The 14,934-nt window shown below is 59.9% G+C and overlaps 9 protein-coding genes and 1 pseudogene across 11 annotated transcripts; 5 read left to right on the top strand and 5 right to left on the bottom strand.

Annotated features, from left to right (window-relative positions):
- Positions 1-876: 876 nt before the first annotated feature.
- On the top strand, positions 877-2,241 carry SDRG_06387 (hypothetical protein). Its single transcript, XM_008612166.1, has one exon. It carries the CDS (start codon positions 898-900, stop codon positions 2,173-2,175), a length of 1,278 nt encoding a protein of 425 aa, XP_008610388.1. The 5' UTR covers positions 877-897; the 3' UTR covers positions 2,176-2,241.
- Positions 2,242-3,346: 1,105 nt separating this feature from the next.
- On the top strand, positions 3,347-4,343 carry SDRG_06386 (hypothetical protein; the record flags this gene model as incomplete). The annotated part of the gene is made up of 2 exons (XM_008612165.1): positions 3,347-3,926; positions 3,982-4,343. The coding sequence occupies 2 exons, from the start codon at positions 3,347-3,349 to the stop codon at positions 4,341-4,343; spliced, it is 942 nt and encodes a 313-aa protein (XP_008610387.1).
- Positions 4,283-6,100, bottom strand: SDRG_06385 (hypothetical protein). Its single transcript, XM_008612164.1, has 3 exons — positions 5,467-6,100; positions 5,031-5,423; positions 4,283-4,990 (listed from the first exon to the last, which is right to left on the bottom strand). Exons 1-3 carry the CDS (start codon positions 6,077-6,079, stop codon positions 4,362-4,364), a joined length of 1,635 nt encoding a protein of 544 aa, XP_008610386.1. The 5' UTR covers positions 6,080-6,100; the 3' UTR covers positions 4,283-4,361.
- A 315-nt stretch (positions 6,101-6,415) lies between these two features.
- On the top strand, positions 6,416-7,962 carry SDRG_06384 (hypothetical protein; the record flags this gene model as incomplete). The annotated part of the gene is made up of 7 exons (XM_008612163.1): positions 6,416-6,637; positions 6,681-6,812; positions 6,861-6,993; positions 7,040-7,348; positions 7,397-7,587; positions 7,634-7,681; positions 7,723-7,962. 7 exons carry the CDS (start codon positions 6,416-6,418, stop codon positions 7,960-7,962), a joined length of 1,275 nt encoding a protein of 424 aa, XP_008610385.1.
- An 18-nt stretch (positions 7,963-7,980) lies between these two features.
- On the bottom strand, positions 7,981-8,780 carry SDRG_06383 (hypothetical protein; the record flags this gene model as incomplete). Its single annotated transcript, XM_008612162.1, has 3 exons — positions 7,981-8,052; positions 8,102-8,201; positions 8,251-8,780. 3 exons carry the CDS (start codon positions 8,778-8,780, stop codon positions 7,981-7,983), a joined length of 702 nt encoding a protein of 233 aa, XP_008610384.1.
- Positions 8,781-9,415: 635 nt separating this feature from the next.
- On the bottom strand, positions 9,416-9,487 carry SDRG_06382 (annotated as a pseudogene). Its single transcript has one exon. The product of its transcript is annotated as a tRNA-OTHER (tRNA).
- Positions 9,488-9,587: 100 nt separating this feature from the next.
- On the top strand, positions 9,588-10,442 carry SDRG_06381 (hypothetical protein). Its single transcript, XM_008612161.1, has 3 exons — positions 9,588-9,942; positions 9,989-10,063; positions 10,110-10,442. The coding sequence occupies exons 1-3, from the start codon at positions 9,619-9,621 to the stop codon at positions 10,356-10,358; spliced, it is 648 nt and encodes a 215-aa protein (XP_008610383.1). The 5' UTR covers positions 9,588-9,618; the 3' UTR covers positions 10,359-10,442.
- Positions 10,367-11,902, bottom strand: SDRG_06380. 2 transcript variants are annotated; one of them, XM_008612160.1, is made up of 3 exons: positions 11,815-11,902; positions 11,456-11,769; positions 10,367-11,404 (listed from the first exon to the last, which is right to left on the bottom strand). In XM_008612160.1, exons 2-3 carry the CDS (start codon positions 11,766-11,768, stop codon positions 10,482-10,484), a joined length of 1,236 nt encoding a protein of 411 aa, XP_008610382.1. In that variant the 5' UTR covers position 11,769; positions 11,815-11,902; the 3' UTR covers positions 10,367-10,481. The 2 variants fall into 2 exon arrangements, with proteins under 2 accessions (XP_008610382.1, XP_008610381.1); XM_008612159.1 differs by having other exon boundaries at positions 10,367-11,769; positions 11,815-11,891.
- A 1,295-nt stretch (positions 11,903-13,197) lies between these two features.
- SDRG_06379 (hypothetical protein) lies at positions 13,198-13,629 on the top strand (the record flags this gene model as incomplete). Its single annotated transcript, XM_008612158.1, has 1 exon — positions 13,198-13,629. One exon carries the CDS (start codon positions 13,198-13,200, stop codon positions 13,627-13,629), a length of 432 nt encoding a protein of 143 aa, XP_008610380.1.
- A 34-nt stretch (positions 13,630-13,663) lies between these two features.
- SDRG_06378 (hypothetical protein) lies at positions 13,664-14,752 on the bottom strand. Its single transcript, XM_008612157.1, has one exon. It carries the CDS (start codon positions 14,721-14,723, stop codon positions 13,695-13,697), a length of 1,029 nt encoding a protein of 342 aa, XP_008610379.1. The 5' UTR covers positions 14,724-14,752; the 3' UTR covers positions 13,664-13,694.
- Between the last annotated feature and the right edge of the window lie 182 nt (positions 14,753-14,934).

Here is a 14,934-nt window from a genome sequence, read left to right as displayed (position 1 = left end):
TGGACGCAGCAGTTCTGCTCGTTGGATATGGCGGTGCATGGTGTCGGCAACAAAGATGTTGGTCGCAACCATGCTCGTGGTGCAATGCTACGCCACGGAATACTGATAGCATGTCTGAAAGCTCTGGACGACCGTAGACTACTGTAGCTATCCTGACGCGTGACATGGACAATACCGTTCGTGTAGTGGAATCAGACAGTATGTGTAGGTAGCAGTATCCTCGTTCTAGCCAGGACACGGCTCTGGATACGCCGCGGGTCAATGATTCCGGCCATTACTGCTTGGGTCCAGGTCATCGCCCACGGCGTTGTCGACACCGACGGAGGAGATTGGAACGGCATGCGGAGAAGCAGTCTCTCGCATTGCAGCCTAGATGCTCTCGGCGAGAGCTGCTGACCCAGCGCGACACCAGGACGTTGCGCGGAAGATACCGCGCGCTGCCGCGTCTTCTCGGCTACCACGAGGCGCCAGGCTTCAGCAGCAGTAATGCACGGCGTCGAGGCCGTCCGAAGCCACTGCACGCTGCCACGTACAGGCCCGCGATACCGCCCACGCTGAAACTGTCCTCTCACATTTCGAACTACCACTTGGTTTTCAAACTCCGTATTCGAAGTTCGCAACCTGTGTCAGATTTGCTGTAAATAGTGTACGAATGGAATCCGGGATGGTTTCCTGCCAGGCGCCGTGGCTTGACTTGGTGAAGACGCTGTTGAATGGTACCTACCAAATACGGAGATCAACTTGTGTCATGGCTTTGATCCTGTAATGCACAGGCCGTACGCGTCCTCAAGACTGGAGGACTTGAAATAGTATGATATCGAAGTTCGAAGTTAAAACGCGTGGCATTTTCGAAGCCCTTGGCGCGTTCTTTGCGTAGCCGGTTCGGTGGCCGTCCCAATGGCAAAGTCGCTGGCATTCCACGTCTCGCTGGCTAGTACTGAGTACGTCATGTTGCTCAAGAGATCATGGGCATTGTGCCTTCTCATCACACTCGTCGCGGTCGTTGCCGACGCCCAGCGCGATGCGACGCCCGTAGTTGTGCTTGGCATTCCGACGCACCTCGAGGGATTTGGTGCAAACGACAACAACAATAGCTCCTCCAAGCCGTCCATCAACGATACGAATGCTCCCACGACGGCTCCACCAAGCCCTTCGCCGAGCCCCGCACCCCCAAGTCCTGCACCGCCGAGCCCGACGCCGCCACCACCAAGCCCGTCACCGCCACCTCCGTCGCCGGCTCCGACGCAGGCTCCCACACCGGCTCCGACCCCGGCTCCAGCACCACCGAGTCCATCACCTCCCACACCGACTCCGCCTCCGCCAACGCCAGCTCCGTCACCGCCTCCACCGAGTCCGACCCAGGCGCCACCGAGTCCGTCGTCAGCACGCCCAAGCCCACCCCCGCCCACGACGGCACCAACGCAAGCTCCGTCACCTAACCCTTCGCCAGCTCACCCGTCGGCGTCTCCAAGTGTCTCGCCGAGCCCGTCACCGAGCTCGTCTCCAGCTCCGTCTAGCTCCACCAGTAGCCCCACGGATGCACCGACTGACGCGCCGAGTCCTAGTTCGTCGGACGCACCGAGTACGAGCCCGACACCGACGTCTACCGACTCGCGCTCGGGACCCTCGTCATCTCCAGTTGCGTCTCCGGTGGCTTCGAGCAAGACAATGAAGCCTTCGAATGCGATGCCGGACGCCAACGCCGTGAACCAGCAGTCGGGCAACGACGGCGGCAACGTGTCGAACATTCTCATCATCGTCTCGGCCGTCGTTGGTATCGTTGCGATCCTCGGTGTCTTTGCGTTTTACGTCCACAAGAAGCGCCTCCAGCGCCTCACCGAAGACAAGTCGCCGCGGAGCTACCCGAGCTCGCCCGCGATGCAGACGATCCGCCACATCCCGCACAACCCGTACCCTGCGCCGCAGCAGTCGTTTGCGCCACCGCCGCCACCGCCCTCCTCCTTGCCGATCCGCGACGACTCGGAAGTGCATCTTGGCCACTCGGTCAACACGGAGCAACTCATGGAGAGCATGGACGACGGCTACTCGCTGAGCTCGTTCGGCGGGTCGTCGCACTATGGCCAAAGCAGCGGCAACTACAGCATCAGCAGCTCGTTTTGCATGGACTCTGGTCGCTTCCAAGACATGGTCCAATCGAAGGTCCACGTCGTGTAGAAGTTGTGTCTATTTAAGAACCCATCTACGTACTACTACTAAGTTTGTTGTTCTTTTAAAGTCTACGTGTTGCTACTGCGCTTCGAATACTGTTGTCGTTCAAGTGGTCGAGCTGCTTCCAGCCAAACTACGGTTCGTACCGCCAAATGGGGGTATGACCTTTGCAGCATCCAGGTACGTAGCGCTCGCTCCGTAGCGACCGCCTTGGTGGGCAATGTAAAGGGTGGCCACGTTGCGGAAGGCCGCTGTTGCCTGTCGCCACGTTGCGCCATGCAGCGCACCTTTCGATTCGAGCGACTTGTTCGTGGTACGATGCTCTCGTACGCTCACCCTTGCCAAGCAATACCAGTGCGAGTACATGTCCTTGATGGCTAGTCGGTCGCCTCCTTCAGTATATTGCTGCCTACTAGAGTCGATTAGGCGCTCGAGACGTCTAGTCTCGATGTCTCGAGCTCGCGCTGGCATTGCGTGCCGGCTACTCGCACCCTGTAGCCATACGTGCAATTACAATTGGGTGCCCGAGGTACACTTGCAAGAAGGTTCTCACAGCCTCGAGGCGCTGGGCGCCTCTCGTTACCAACCTACAAATATGACTACGACTACGAATACAAACTAACTAAAATGCAGCGTCCATGACGTCCTGCAAGGTGTCGATAGCCCACAACGAAGAGCGCGACGTTGCACCGTACCGCGTACTGTACTCGGCGACCTACAGCGTATTTCTGCCACGACTGACGCCACGGTGGCGGCGAGGTCATCCCAAGTGGCGCGCGACTGGCCCGGACCTACTCTAGTGCACTCTCGAGCCAGATGACCGCATCTTCCGCGAACGCCGAGATGCAGGCAAAGGCCACGTTGACGGCAACACATCGAACGACACGGAACCAGCCCGCCAAGCATCGTCCAGTCGGTCGCTTATATTACAGCAGAAGCCTCTGGAGGTGCCTCTACGGTACGCCTCCCACGTATCGTTGGCCGCGTCATCGCACACAAATGAGAATGACAACCGTGCGGACGTGAGGCGACCACGGTCCTGAAACAGCTGGTGCGAGACGCACCGTTCTTTTCGGGCCAAGCTCGTGCAGACAGGCGGTGCAAGCCAGAGCCTGTGCAATGCCAGCGGCGTTCCGTCGCACAAGCTGGTGACGTGCCACTCACCTTCTTGCGGTCCATGCGGCGCGTCCTCCTGCTCGCGCACGTCGCTGTCGCAATGGCACGACGACCTCCCATGCTCGGCGTCGCGATCTCGCTCCCGCCTGCCAACGTCACGACGCTATGGCCGCCGATCGATGTCACGATCCTCTTCCCGCCCAATGCCACAACGCTCGCCCCGAACGCATCGACGATCGCTCCGACGCCCGTCATCACCGCACCACCGAATGCCACGACACCAACTCCGACGTTCGCACCCAACACGTCGACACCGCCCCCGACACCCCGCCCGACGACAGTCCGTCCAACAACGCCACGACCGTCAACGCGACGCCCGACTGTTCTTCCATCGCCGCCACCAGCGCCGACAACAACACCACCGGTACCCACGCCAACGTCCACGCCCGTGCCAACGAAAACACCGGCGCCCACGACGACGGTGATGCCTACGACGACGCCGATCCCATCGACGACGGTGCTCTCGCCGAGTGCGACGACACGCCCTTTCTCGCCGCCGCCGCCGGCATCATCGTCGGAAGCGCTACCAACCATTGGTCCCTCCACGCCCACGCCATCGGCGTCCATCTCCAACCAAGCGAGTACGTATCTTCTGTTGCTACGCTCGCCCGCCGCTGACCGCCTGCCTCCGTGTAGATTCCAATAGCTGGACACAGAGCGCTATGTTCATCTCGTCCATGGTCGTTGCTGGCCTCGTATGTCTCGTCTTCGTCGTCATCGCCGTCACGCGCCGCCGGAGCGAGCCGCCGCCCCCGCCACCGCGGCCCCACATGGGTCCCCGGTACCTCCTGCCCCAAGGCCCCGACGACGTCGTGCTTGCGACTGCCACGTTTGGCGCCGACGCCTCCATGCACCGGCGGCTTCTCCTCGCACTGCACGTCGAGTCGCCCACGGTCCTCGACACTGGCGCCGAGTCGCAGAGCCCGGGCTCCGAGATCTTTGCGACCGGCGACTGGGACGCCTACGTCCAGCGCACGCAAGCCGAGCATATTATTTAACAAATGCGAATACGTTTTTTATTCGGTCGCCCGCTGTCGCTTGAGGTGCTCGACGAGCCGCGCCCGCAGCGCCTCTCGGGGCGCCACGTCATGTTCGTCGTCGTCCTGGGTCCCTGCGTCGACATCGCTCTTCGCTTCGTCGTCGGCATCGTCGTCCTCGTCGGCCATGGCTTGGTCGACGTCGTCGTCGTTGTTGGCGTCTCCTTGCAGCTTGCGCTTGAGCGAGACACTGGTCGTGAGGCCAAGGTGCCCCGCCTTCTCCTTGGCGAGCGTCTCCTTGAGCGAGGCGAGGCAGTCCGTGTACCGGGGCACGAGCGTCTGCATGTGCTCCATATCGACGGGATACACGGGCAGCGGCGCCTTCTCGGCCTTGGCCAGCATGCGCGCAAGGCCCTTCGTCTGGCCCTTCTTGACCAGCGTTACGGCGCGGCCCGCGCGCCCAGCACGCGCCGTACGACCAACGCGGTGGATGTACGTCTTGATGTAGGGCGGAACGTCATAGTTGACGACGTTCTCGACGTGCGCAATGTCCATACCACGCGCCATCGCATCCGAGCACACGACGATCTTGATGGTGCCACGGTGGCATGCTTGCACGAGCTGCGACCGCTGCTTTTGGTTGAGCGTACTCGAGTACTCGCGGACACCTAGACGCCATGAGATCTTATCGTTCTTGTCATAACGTACTCTCGGGGTTGGTCGCATACAGCTGGAGGAGGCGGCAGAGACGATGCGTGGCGTTGATCGACGACGTAAAGATGATCGTGAGCTGGTCGCCAAAGCTGTGGAGGAGCTCGAGCAGCACGAGCGGCTTCTCGGCGGCCTCGCACTCGACCATGCCTTCCTCGAGGTTGGCGGGCGTCGCAAAGAGGTTGACCTTCGAGTCGGACGCGACATTGAGCTCCTCGTTGACCGTGACGAGCTCGGCGTGGGGCATGCCAATGGCCGCGAGCTTGCGCGGGTTGCGCGTCAACGTCGCCGAGAGTAGAATGCGGATGAGCGGGATGCGGATGCGGTGCGGGTTCTTGCCGTCCGGCCGGCGAATCGTCGCCGGGTGCAGCGCCGTGCCTCGGTTCAAGTCTACGAAAAGAGATGGGAAATGGAATCGAGGTTGCGATTGTACTCTCGAGCGACGACTCGGTGACGTAGATGCTGTTGTACAGCTTTGTGATCCAGTCCTGGTACGACTGGTTCAAAAGGCGATCGGCTTCGTCGACGACGACAAACTGCACGTGCTGCAGTGTAAAGCCCGGTGTTTGCTCGAGGTGGTCCACGAGACGCCCGGGCGTCGCGACGAGAATGTCGACGAGGCTGTTGCCCTTCGCATCGGTGAGCGTTCGCTGCTCGGCGGTAAAGTTGGACTGGCCCATGGCCACGCCGACGGTCAAAGGCGTGCCCAGCACGAGGCCATCGAGCACCTTCTTGACCTGCACGACGAGATCGCGACTGGGCACGATCACGACCGCGCGGAGCCGGCGAAAGACGCGGTTGACCAAGCGCTGTACGATTGGAAGACAGTAGACCATCGTCTTGCCGCTGCCCGTCGGCGCGTTGATGCAGAGGTCTTTGGTGTAGCCCGTGGCGAGGATCTTGGGGATCGTAATGTGCTGGATCGGGAAGAACGAGTGGATGCCCGTGGCCTCGAGGTTCTTGCAGAGAGTCGGGTCCAGGTCGAGGCCATACTCGGTTTTGGACCAGTGCATCTCGGCGGTCGTCGTCGCAGTCGTCGTCGCCATCGGCCCGAGCCAAGCTGGAATACAAAGCTGCACGATTGGTCCTGGGCCATCCGGACAACCTCCGGATACGAAACGTTTAGCGCGCTTTTTGGTGACGTCAAACTCATTCTCGTACCTTGCTCCAGTGCACACACTATGACAGCTACAGCACCCTGACGCCCGCCAGAGCACTAGTATAGATCTCAGCTGATAGTCATAGCTCTGGTCCCTACGACGCAGCCATTTCTGCAGTGAGAGGCATCAAGGCGATGTGAAGTGGCTGCGACACGGCTACAGGTTAAAGGGTTTAACCTCTCTTGCTGGAAGGACTCGATCTTTTTGGACAGTGCGACGAGGATGCTGGAAGCAGCGTCGTGGCCGACGTGGGCGAGCTACCCATGCATAGGCCTTGGCGCTGCACTGGCCTGCGTGCACGTGGTGAGCGCTTGGCGGCAGCAATCGGTGGCGGACGCCAGGCCACCGGGCTTTGCCGCCTTCCAGCGTGAGTACCTCGGTGTGCACGGCCTCGTCATGTTCGCCGACTGGCTGCAGGGTCCCAACATGTACACGCTCTACCAAGTACGATTTATCAGCATGGATGTGGTGCCAAGTGGCGTGGTAGAGCTATGGCATGGACGTCGGGAAGCTCTTCATGCTCGGCTTCCTCTCGTCCGCGGTCGCAAGCAGTTTTGTCGGGCGCTACGTCGACCTCTATGGCCGCAAGCGCGCGTGCTTGGTCTACGTGGCCCTCGAGGTATATCATCCTCTCTCCATTTGTAGCGGCGTCTTAAGCAACCTGCAGCTTGTCATCAATGCGCTCGAGCACGTTCCGCACTTCGGTCTTCTCGCGCTCGGTCGCGTGCTAGGCGGTCTCTCGACCGCGCTCCTCTTCTCGGCCTTTGAGAGCTGGATGGTCACCGAGCACCGCAAGCGCCGTACTACGCTTCCTTCCCAACGCAAACTGTCGTCAAATTTGCGTAGACTTCCCCGAGCGGCTGCTGAGCTCGACCTTTGCGCTCGCGTCCGAGATCAGCGGCCTCGTCGCCATCGTCGCCGGCCTCGTCGCGCAAGTCGCCGCCGATATGTTTGGCGACATTGCGCCCTTCCAGGTCGCGCTCGTAGTTACGTTTCTCGCTGGCCTTTGCATTCGTCGGTGGCCCGAGAACGTCGACGCGCCGACGACGTCATCGAGTTCGGTCGCGTTGGCGTCGATCCCGAGCGTCGTCACGGCCGACATGCTGCGGATTGGCCTCGCTGCAAGCTTGTACGAAGGTGCCATGTACAACTTTGGTACGTTGATGCGAGATGACTGTCAACGATAAGCATGGGTGTTCTTAGTCTTTCTCTGGGTCCCGTCGCTACAAGCGATCACGTCGACCTTGCCCACGGGGCTGGTCTTTGCGAGCTTCATGCTCTGCATCGCCCTCGGCGGGAAGCTGTTTGCAGTGGCGCAGGACATGCAGCTCCACGCAGTCCTTGTCGCTACGATGCTCGCTCTCATTTCAAGTGCTTGCTTGGCCACGCCTGCAGTACGACCGATTCGCTGGACGCAGGACCTCATCTTTGCGGTCGTAGGTCACGTCCGAGCTCCCGCCCGTCTTTGCTGCGTTTCTCCTCTTTGAGGTTGTGAGGATTCTGTGAGCGGGGTGTCTGAACGCTAGTAGGTCTGCGTCGGCGCGTTCTTTCCGTGCTCGGCGACGCTGCGCGCGCAGTACTTTGGCGATGCGCGCCTCAGTACCGTCCTCTCGCTCTTTCGACTCCCGACAAATGTCCTCGTCATCGTTGGCACTGCGCTCGCCGAGACGACGCCCGACACGACGATCTTTGCAGCCTGCAGCGGCGTCCTCGCCGTCGCGGGCTATTGCGTCAGCCGCGTCCAGGTCGTCCAGCCCAAGGTCGAATAAAAACGGGGTTTCACGGATTTACAGCGCTGTCGATGTCTCGGACGATCCATTCTTCTTCTTGAAGTAGAGCACCATGAGCACCAAGAGCACCTGCAAGAGCGGTTAGTCGAGCGCGAGGATGGCAGGATCCGGATGGTACCATGGCGACGAGGGCGGCGCAGGCATACATCTTGACGTTTTGCAGCCAGAGCGCGCGCCGCAGATCCCGACTCGACTTGGCAAACGCGTCAGCCGACGAGCTACGCATCATCGCATGAGAAGATAGCGGGGAAGAGAGCATCGTCCTACTTGAGCGACTCGGACTTGTCGACGAGGAGCTCGATCTTGTCGCCGCGCTCGAGGACCTTGCCAATGTTGGCCTGCATCGACTCTTTGACGTTGTCGAGGTCCTTTCGCAGCGCGTCGAGCTTCTGCATGCCACCCTTGGACGACATCATCTCCATGTTGGTCTTGAGCATCGGCGCAAAGTCGCGCTGCATGTCGAGCTTGAGTTTGGTCATCTTGCCGCGGATGCCAAACTGCTCTTCGAATTGGACCTTGATGTGCTTGAGGAAGGCCGTGACCGCGGCCTTGCCCACGGACGCGTCGGCGACGCAAATGTAGGCGATCTCGTCGTCGACGAGGTAGCTGTACGTCTTGCCGTCGCAGTCGATCGCGTCCATCTCGAGCTCGCGCTTCTCAAAGTTGAGCTTCTTCGCGAGCTGCTCGGCGATCTCCTTGACCTTCTTGGTGCCCGATGGTGGCGGTCCGCCCGCGAGGTACTCGCACTCGGCGAGCGCGCAGTGCTTGTTGGCGACAACGCAGTACGAAATCGGCATGGTCGCCCAAATTAGTTTTTTTCTTCGACTAAAAGACACGCCGCACGTGGACGCATCCGGATACACGCCTCTGACGGCCATAACGTTGAACCATTCAGCACAGTTGTCGTTGCGACTAAACGACTAGGCATATCAACTAAACCCAGCGACAGTGCTTCCTTGTCCATGTCTGTCTGTGCAAGGTCCTTGTCACTTGCACTGCAAGCTTGCTCCTACGTTAGTCGATCGATGCCCTACCGGTATAGTCTACGTGCGCTCTGCTAGTAGGAACTACTCTAGTTGCTACCATGACAGTCGGAGTGTTGCCCGGAAGAGACGCGTTGACCTGTTTGTTGAAGAATGCAAGAACGCCAGCAACTTGCTGAGGAGGCTCCAGGAAGAACGAGGCAGACGCTGCATCGTTCTATCGACGCCGGTGCTAGTTCCTGGCGTCGAGTTAGCTGTTTTTTTAGTCTGTTAGTTTGTACTGAGTTAGTCGCGACAGTGCAGTGGGGTTGTCGTAGCTGTTGTCGTCGACGGCGTCGCGGGTGATCGCAGGCGAGGATCGGTGCAGCTGCTCGTCTGCGTTTCTTGCTCACGCTAAGTGTCGGACGATAATATCATCCGACACTGGCATGCTTTGAATCAGAAAGTGGTGCTCTCTCCGGGACATGAACCCGGATCTACCTGGTGGTAAACCAGTGTCTAAACCGCTAGACTAAAAGAAGTCGACAAGAACACCCCTTCTTGACTCTTTGCAAGGGAATTCCCCAGATGCTTGGAGCATGCCATGTTGAATAAAACGCATGTATAAAACCTATTTAACCATTTCAGTCGACGTTTCCACCGCTGGCGTGAAATGGGCCGATCGCAACTGCAGTACCGGCGCGGCCGCGGTCGCGGGGTAGGGCCGGCGGGCCGTGGCGAGCGCGTACCCGCGCACCTGCGCAACCTCGAGAGCAATGCATACCGCTTCCAGGAGGACGAGGCCGTCGACGAGAATGAACTCGAGGACGACGTCGACGAGCCGCCGCCGACGGGGAAGCAGGACTTGCGCTACAATCCCGACATCCAGCACATGCCGGCGTCGACCAGCACGGGCGGCATCGGCTACTTTCAGTCCAAGACCGAGCGCGAGTGGGAGGCCGACCTCGAGGCCATGAAGCCCAACGACGTTTCGCTGGTACGGGCGTATTTCAGCGCTTGCCTGGCCTCATGCACATGTCTAGGACTTCAAGGTCATTGGCGACCATCTCCAGACGCTACCGCCCGCAACGCGCTACGACATTGACCCCAAGTACTGCGTACGTCTTTGCGATGCGACCATCTCCCTACTTGACGACCTCGCAGATCGATCTAGTCTTTGAAGCGCCGGAGAGTCCCGTGAAATCCACACTGCCGCCGACACCGACACCAACGCCTGTCATAGCGGTCCCTACTGCGCCCGTCGTCGTTACCCCAGTGGTCAAGCCCGCGGCAGCCAAACCGGCCGTCGTGGCCAAGGCGACACCGCCCCCTGCGCCCGTGGTGCCCAAGCCGGCGCCACCTCCAGCGCACGCGGCTCTGGACGACGAGCTCGACGAGCTGCTCAACATGTAATGCAATCGTGGACAATAAGGAATCATTCCATTTGTTGACATCGACTAAGTCTCTAATCCTAAGGTACCAATACGCGGTGGTGGGCTTTCTTCATACGTGGTCGTGTGTGGGTGCTGGTGCAACTTATAATGACGTCGACGCGACGGCGTTGACGACGTCAAGGAGCTTGGCCGGCTCGCGGATCTTGGGGGCGACGACCGCGAGGAGCTTAGCGACGTCGACAAAGCGCACTTCTTCCGTGACTTTGTCGCCGTTGAAGGTCATGTGCGAGACCATGTAGAACGGGAACATCTCGTTGTTGTAGTGGGGCGCGAGCTGGTGGAAGGGCGACGAGAGCACGATCGAGGACGGCGCGTTCGGGCGCAGCGACGCCTCAATGTCCCACTTGACCATGGCCTTCTCGTGGCCCTGCCACTCGACCGAGAAGTTCTTGATCTTGTAGTTGGAGAAGACGCTGGCCGAGATGCGCTTGTTCTCGACGATCGAGTCGATGTTGGTGAGCTTCTCGCCCGTGACACCGTCCATGATGGTGGCGTTCGGCGTCCACACGCTCTTGGCCGAAGCCTCAAACGACATCATGCCTTCGTTGATGATGGCCTGGATGAGCTGCAGCGTGTTGGTCTGCTTGGCGCGGAGCTCCATGAGCGCCTCTTCCGTCATTGCCTTGTTGATGGGGCTACCGTCGCCCCGGCGCATGATCTTGGTCTTGAGGTCGCTGTTCTCCTTCTCGAGCTCGTTGTTGCGGTCTTCGAGAAAGTTCAGACGATCTTGCTTGCGCTTGCGGCACTTGCGGACGCGCTCGCGGTTCTTCATGCGGCGGCGCGCGTCGAGCTCGTCTTGCTTCTCCATTGCGTCCGAGCCGCGCGGCGAGTGCATGCCACCCGACCCGTTCGAGACACCGGAGGCGTTGCCCATCGACTGCGGCGGGCCGCCATTGTGGTGGTGCATCATCTGGCCCGGGTGCTGCGGCCCCCCATGGCCACCTTGGTTCCGGTTCAGATACTCGTACATGAGCGGGTGCATCATGTCCGCGTTCATGTGCGGATCTGGTTTCATAGAGGGTTGGTGGCCGTCCATCTGCAAGTAGGATTGCATACCACTGCCGTGGGGTGGGCCAGGGTACCGGCCGCCTGCCTTGGGCATGCCCTGGCCTTTCGGTGAGTACGACATGTGGCCACCCATGCCCATGCTCGCGCGCGGCGAGAGCGGGAAGCCGCCATGCTGGCGCGACATGTAATCGCGGGGCGTAAAGCCCGTGCGCGGCGTGAAGCCTGTCCGGGGCGTGAGGCCGGTCGTGAAGCGCGGCGTGAGGCCCGTCTTGAAGACGCCGAGCGGGCCGCAAAAGTCGCGGAGGTCGTCCATGCCGAGGTTGCGGGGCGAGAGGCTGAGCGGCTTGTTGCTGTCGTTCATGCTACCACGTCGATTGATACACGGCGGCGCAGTAATGATGCAATACCTCGAGTACGAGTCAACGTGTGTTCGTGACTGTGGAAATTGGCGAATGACGAAGTAACTCGTAACAGACTCTGTGAGTGCTTCTCGACACTGACTTACACACGCTATGGCGCCGACGAGCGCACTTGATTGGTCAGCGCGCGACGGGCGCAGCTGTTGCTAACCTCTTTCATACAAACCTCAAGACGTTTGGGAGAGGCCAGATCGACCCAGTTCGACCGCGGGGTGCGTTTTAATTAGATAATTCGATTTTATTATCTGGTCTTATGGTCTTATCTGCGTTCTTAGTCTGGTAGCGCGCGATGTCTTCGATCGCGTCTTGTATTGCTCGAGACCAGGTGAGCGTGTGCGAGTGACCAAGGTGGGCGACTGAGATGCGAGCGCGGTGGTCTGTACTGTATGTGCCCGTCGTGCGAGTAATTGGCGCGAATCAGAGAGCACGCCACGCGGCGAGATCTGGGTTTGTTTGATTCACGACCGAATCGTTCCGAAGCCAGTGGATACAAAGCCCAAGGCAAAGATGGCTTCGGCGAGAGTGTTTTAAACAAACCCACTGGGTGGCGACTGGGACAAGCGAACGTTGAACCTGGGACAGCACGCGCAGCTGCGCCGATGCAAGACTCGGTGGACGGGGGGCCGAGGCGCAAATGAGCGTGGTGAATTGAAGCGCAAAAGGCGCGCTGGAGACCGTACGATCCGCCCCGCGTCATTACGCGCCGTTTCTAACGAGACGCATTCCGGGATGTAATTTCGTTACCATGGTGGCATCCCGGTACGCATGCATGCACGAGCCACGAGGCAATCTTGAAACGCGATCCAAACAGACAACATTCTTGTCCGCCACGCGTCCTCGGTTCGGGCCAGCGCGCCGCCGACCAGCCATAAAAAACACGCGCCACTTGGCGAAGAGAACGTGCAGAGACTTGCTTGCAGTGCCGCCTCTGCGTACTGTACGTCCTACAGTACGCCGCGCCAAAGATGCACGACGTTTGCGAGTGCACGACGTTGTCCACGATCGGACGTGCTCCAGACTTGCCCGGACCCGGGGCACCGTGCCCCGGCGTGCCCTTCGAGATGATGGCGCGTCACCCCGCTGACGACGCTAGACATGCAATAGTATATGCAAGATGCCGTGCGCGCTTGCGTCAACAACGCGGCGGGGCGACATCCGCCGATCGTGCTCCTGATTGGCGGACATTAGCCAATCAAATTTTGTGTCTCACGAGCCATGCGATCTCCCAGAAAGGCGACTTGGTCATCATCTGGTTGCCGCTTTGCGCCAATCACATCGCGTATTGGATATACAAACGATGCGGATTGGCTACTTTAAAAAAGCAATCGGGACCGTTTAGTGCACCCGCTCAAAGTCACAATCGATGCAACCATGCTGCGACGTAACCTCAGCGCGAAGGAGACGCTCGTCTTGCCACCGCAGTATTCGGGTCGGCTCTTCAAGTCGTCGTTCTTGACGGTTGCGTCCGTGGTTACGGCGGCGCAGTACGAGCTCTGGGCGTGCTGTGGCCTCACGCTCCTCGTGTTCCTAACGTCGGTCAACTACTGGCGCCACCCCGTGCACGGGTGGCGGCGCAACCTCGACATGCTCGCAGTGTTTTGTGGCATGAGCTACCACTTGTACACCGCGCGCTTCGTGCCGTCGGGGCACCACCAGCTCGTGTACTATGGCTTGGCGCTTCAGATTTTCGTGTGCTACTTCAAAGCGCGCTCGAGCCATGACAAGGACGCCGCGTCCAAGTGGCACATGACGATGCACCTTGTCGGCAACATTGCCAACTGCCTCCTCTACATGGTCATTTAACATAACAATTTCAACACAAGATATATATTTGAAAGTACGATAGGCATAATTGTATTCAGTGTTTCTCAAGAAGTTGGCGCACGATACTCTCCGAGATGGGCCTCGCCCATGGCACGCCCCGCCGTCGCCAAGAGAGCTACCATATCCGCGTCACTATACGCTTTCGTGTACGTCTCTAATGCGACGCGAAAGCACAACGACTTGCGTCGCGTCGTCGGGCAAGTGTACTCGTCGACACAGCGCACGCCACGCACCTCGATGGCCCCGCGCCAAATGCGTTGCAGCAGCTCGTGCAGTGCGTCGCCGTGCTTAGCCGACGACCAGTCGCTATTTTGTGTCCAAAAACTCATGTCCCGCGTCCACTGCAGTGGGAACGCGGCGCGGACATCGTCTTGATCGTCGCGGCAAAAGATATGGACGAGGCTGCCGTTGGTGTAGAAGCCCTTGGCGCCGAGGCGGTAGCCGGCGCTTTCGTAGCCTAGCAACTGGAGGTCGCGGATAGGAAACGGTTCAACAGCCGTCAACAGCAGTTGCGCGCTCGCCGCGCACTGCGCGACTTGCCACGTATCCCCAGGCTTGCGCTGGACCGTCTCGGCTGGCGTGCCACCTTGGCCGGCACAGAGGGCGACCCAGATTTGCCCACGAGGGGAGAGGACGCTTGCGGCACTTTGAAAGAACTGCGTCAATAGCTTTCGGTGCTCGCTGATCTTGTTGTGCCGGCCACCGTCGGCGGCATACGAGTGCGGGAAGTTGAAGACGATGCGGTCAAATGGCCCGGGCAAGTCACCATAGCGCTCCAACTGCGTCGCATCAATTCCGTGGCGCACGGCGTGGGGCAAGGACATCGCTGCAATGTTGGCCGGCGCGGTCGGGTACATGGCTGTGAGTGCATCTCTCGTGTCGAAGGACGTGGCGAGGATCGTGGCGGTCGTTGCGCGGGACAGCGCCCGCGCGTAGGAAAAGTTGCCGTCGCCGACGACGAGAACGCGCAGAGGAGCGTCCACGTGGCCGAGCGTGAGAAGCGCTTGCGACGAGCTTTGACGCGCCGACGCACGGGGATAGCAGCGCGCGCTTGGGCGGATCGTCCGCAGCATTTTTGTCGCGTCTCGTGTCCTGTCCTGACCAATTACTTGGCGCCAGCAGCGATATGAACTTGATTTCTCACGAGTGTCTGCCCACCAGACAATCCACCACGAGTGTCTTCTGGTCTTGACGACTCGTTGAATAGGGCTTGGTGAGCACCGCTCCGAGCACGACATCAACAGCTCACCTTTGCTAGTGTACTCGTACACGTGGCAAGTACGG

Source organism: Saprolegnia diclina, assembly GCF_000281045.1.
Source record: "Saprolegnia diclina VS20 unplaced genomic scaffold supercont1.17, whole genome shotgun sequence".
NCBI lineage: Eukaryota > Oomycota > Saprolegniomycetes > Saprolegniales > Saprolegniaceae > Saprolegnia > Saprolegnia diclina.
Note: the sequence above shows the minus strand (reverse complement) of the source record. Positions and strands in the feature narration are given on the sequence as shown.

Bases quoted from the DNA above. Each gene is read 5' to 3' on its own strand.
- SDRG_06387 (XM_008612166.1), top strand. From the start codon at position 898: ATGGCAAAGTCGCTGGCATTCCACGTCTCGCTGGCTAGTACTGAGTAC.
- SDRG_06378 (XM_008612157.1), bottom strand. From the start codon at position 14,723: ATGCTGCGGACGATCCGCCCAAGCGCGCGCTGCTATCCCCGTGCGTCG.
- SDRG_06385 (XM_008612164.1), bottom strand. From the start codon at position 6,079: ATGGCGACGACGACTGCGACGACGACCGCCGAGATGCACTGGTCCAAA. The intron at 5,424-5,466 runs GTACAATCGCAA...CTCTTTTCGTAG, and splicing joins CACCGAGTCGTCGCTCGAGA to ACTTGAACCGAGGCACGGCG. The intron at 4,991-5,030 runs GTACGTTATGAC...CATGGCGTCTAG, and splicing joins GTATGCGACCAACCCCGAGA to GTGTCCGCGAGTACTCGAGT.
- SDRG_06380 (XM_008612159.1), bottom strand. From the start codon at position 11,768: ATGAACGACAGCAACAAGCCGCTCAGCCTCTCGCCCCGCAACCTCGGC.
- SDRG_06381 (XM_008612161.1), top strand. From the start codon at position 9,619: ATGGGCCGATCGCAACTGCAGTACCGGCGCGGCCGCGGTCGCGGGGTA. The intron at 9,943-9,988 runs GTACGGGCGTAT...GCACATGTCTAG, and splicing joins AGCCCAACGACGTTTCGCTG to GACTTCAAGGTCATTGGCGA. The intron at 10,064-10,109 runs GTACGTCTTTGC...ACGACCTCGCAG, and splicing joins ACATTGACCCCAAGTACTGC to ATCGATCTAGTCTTTGAAGC.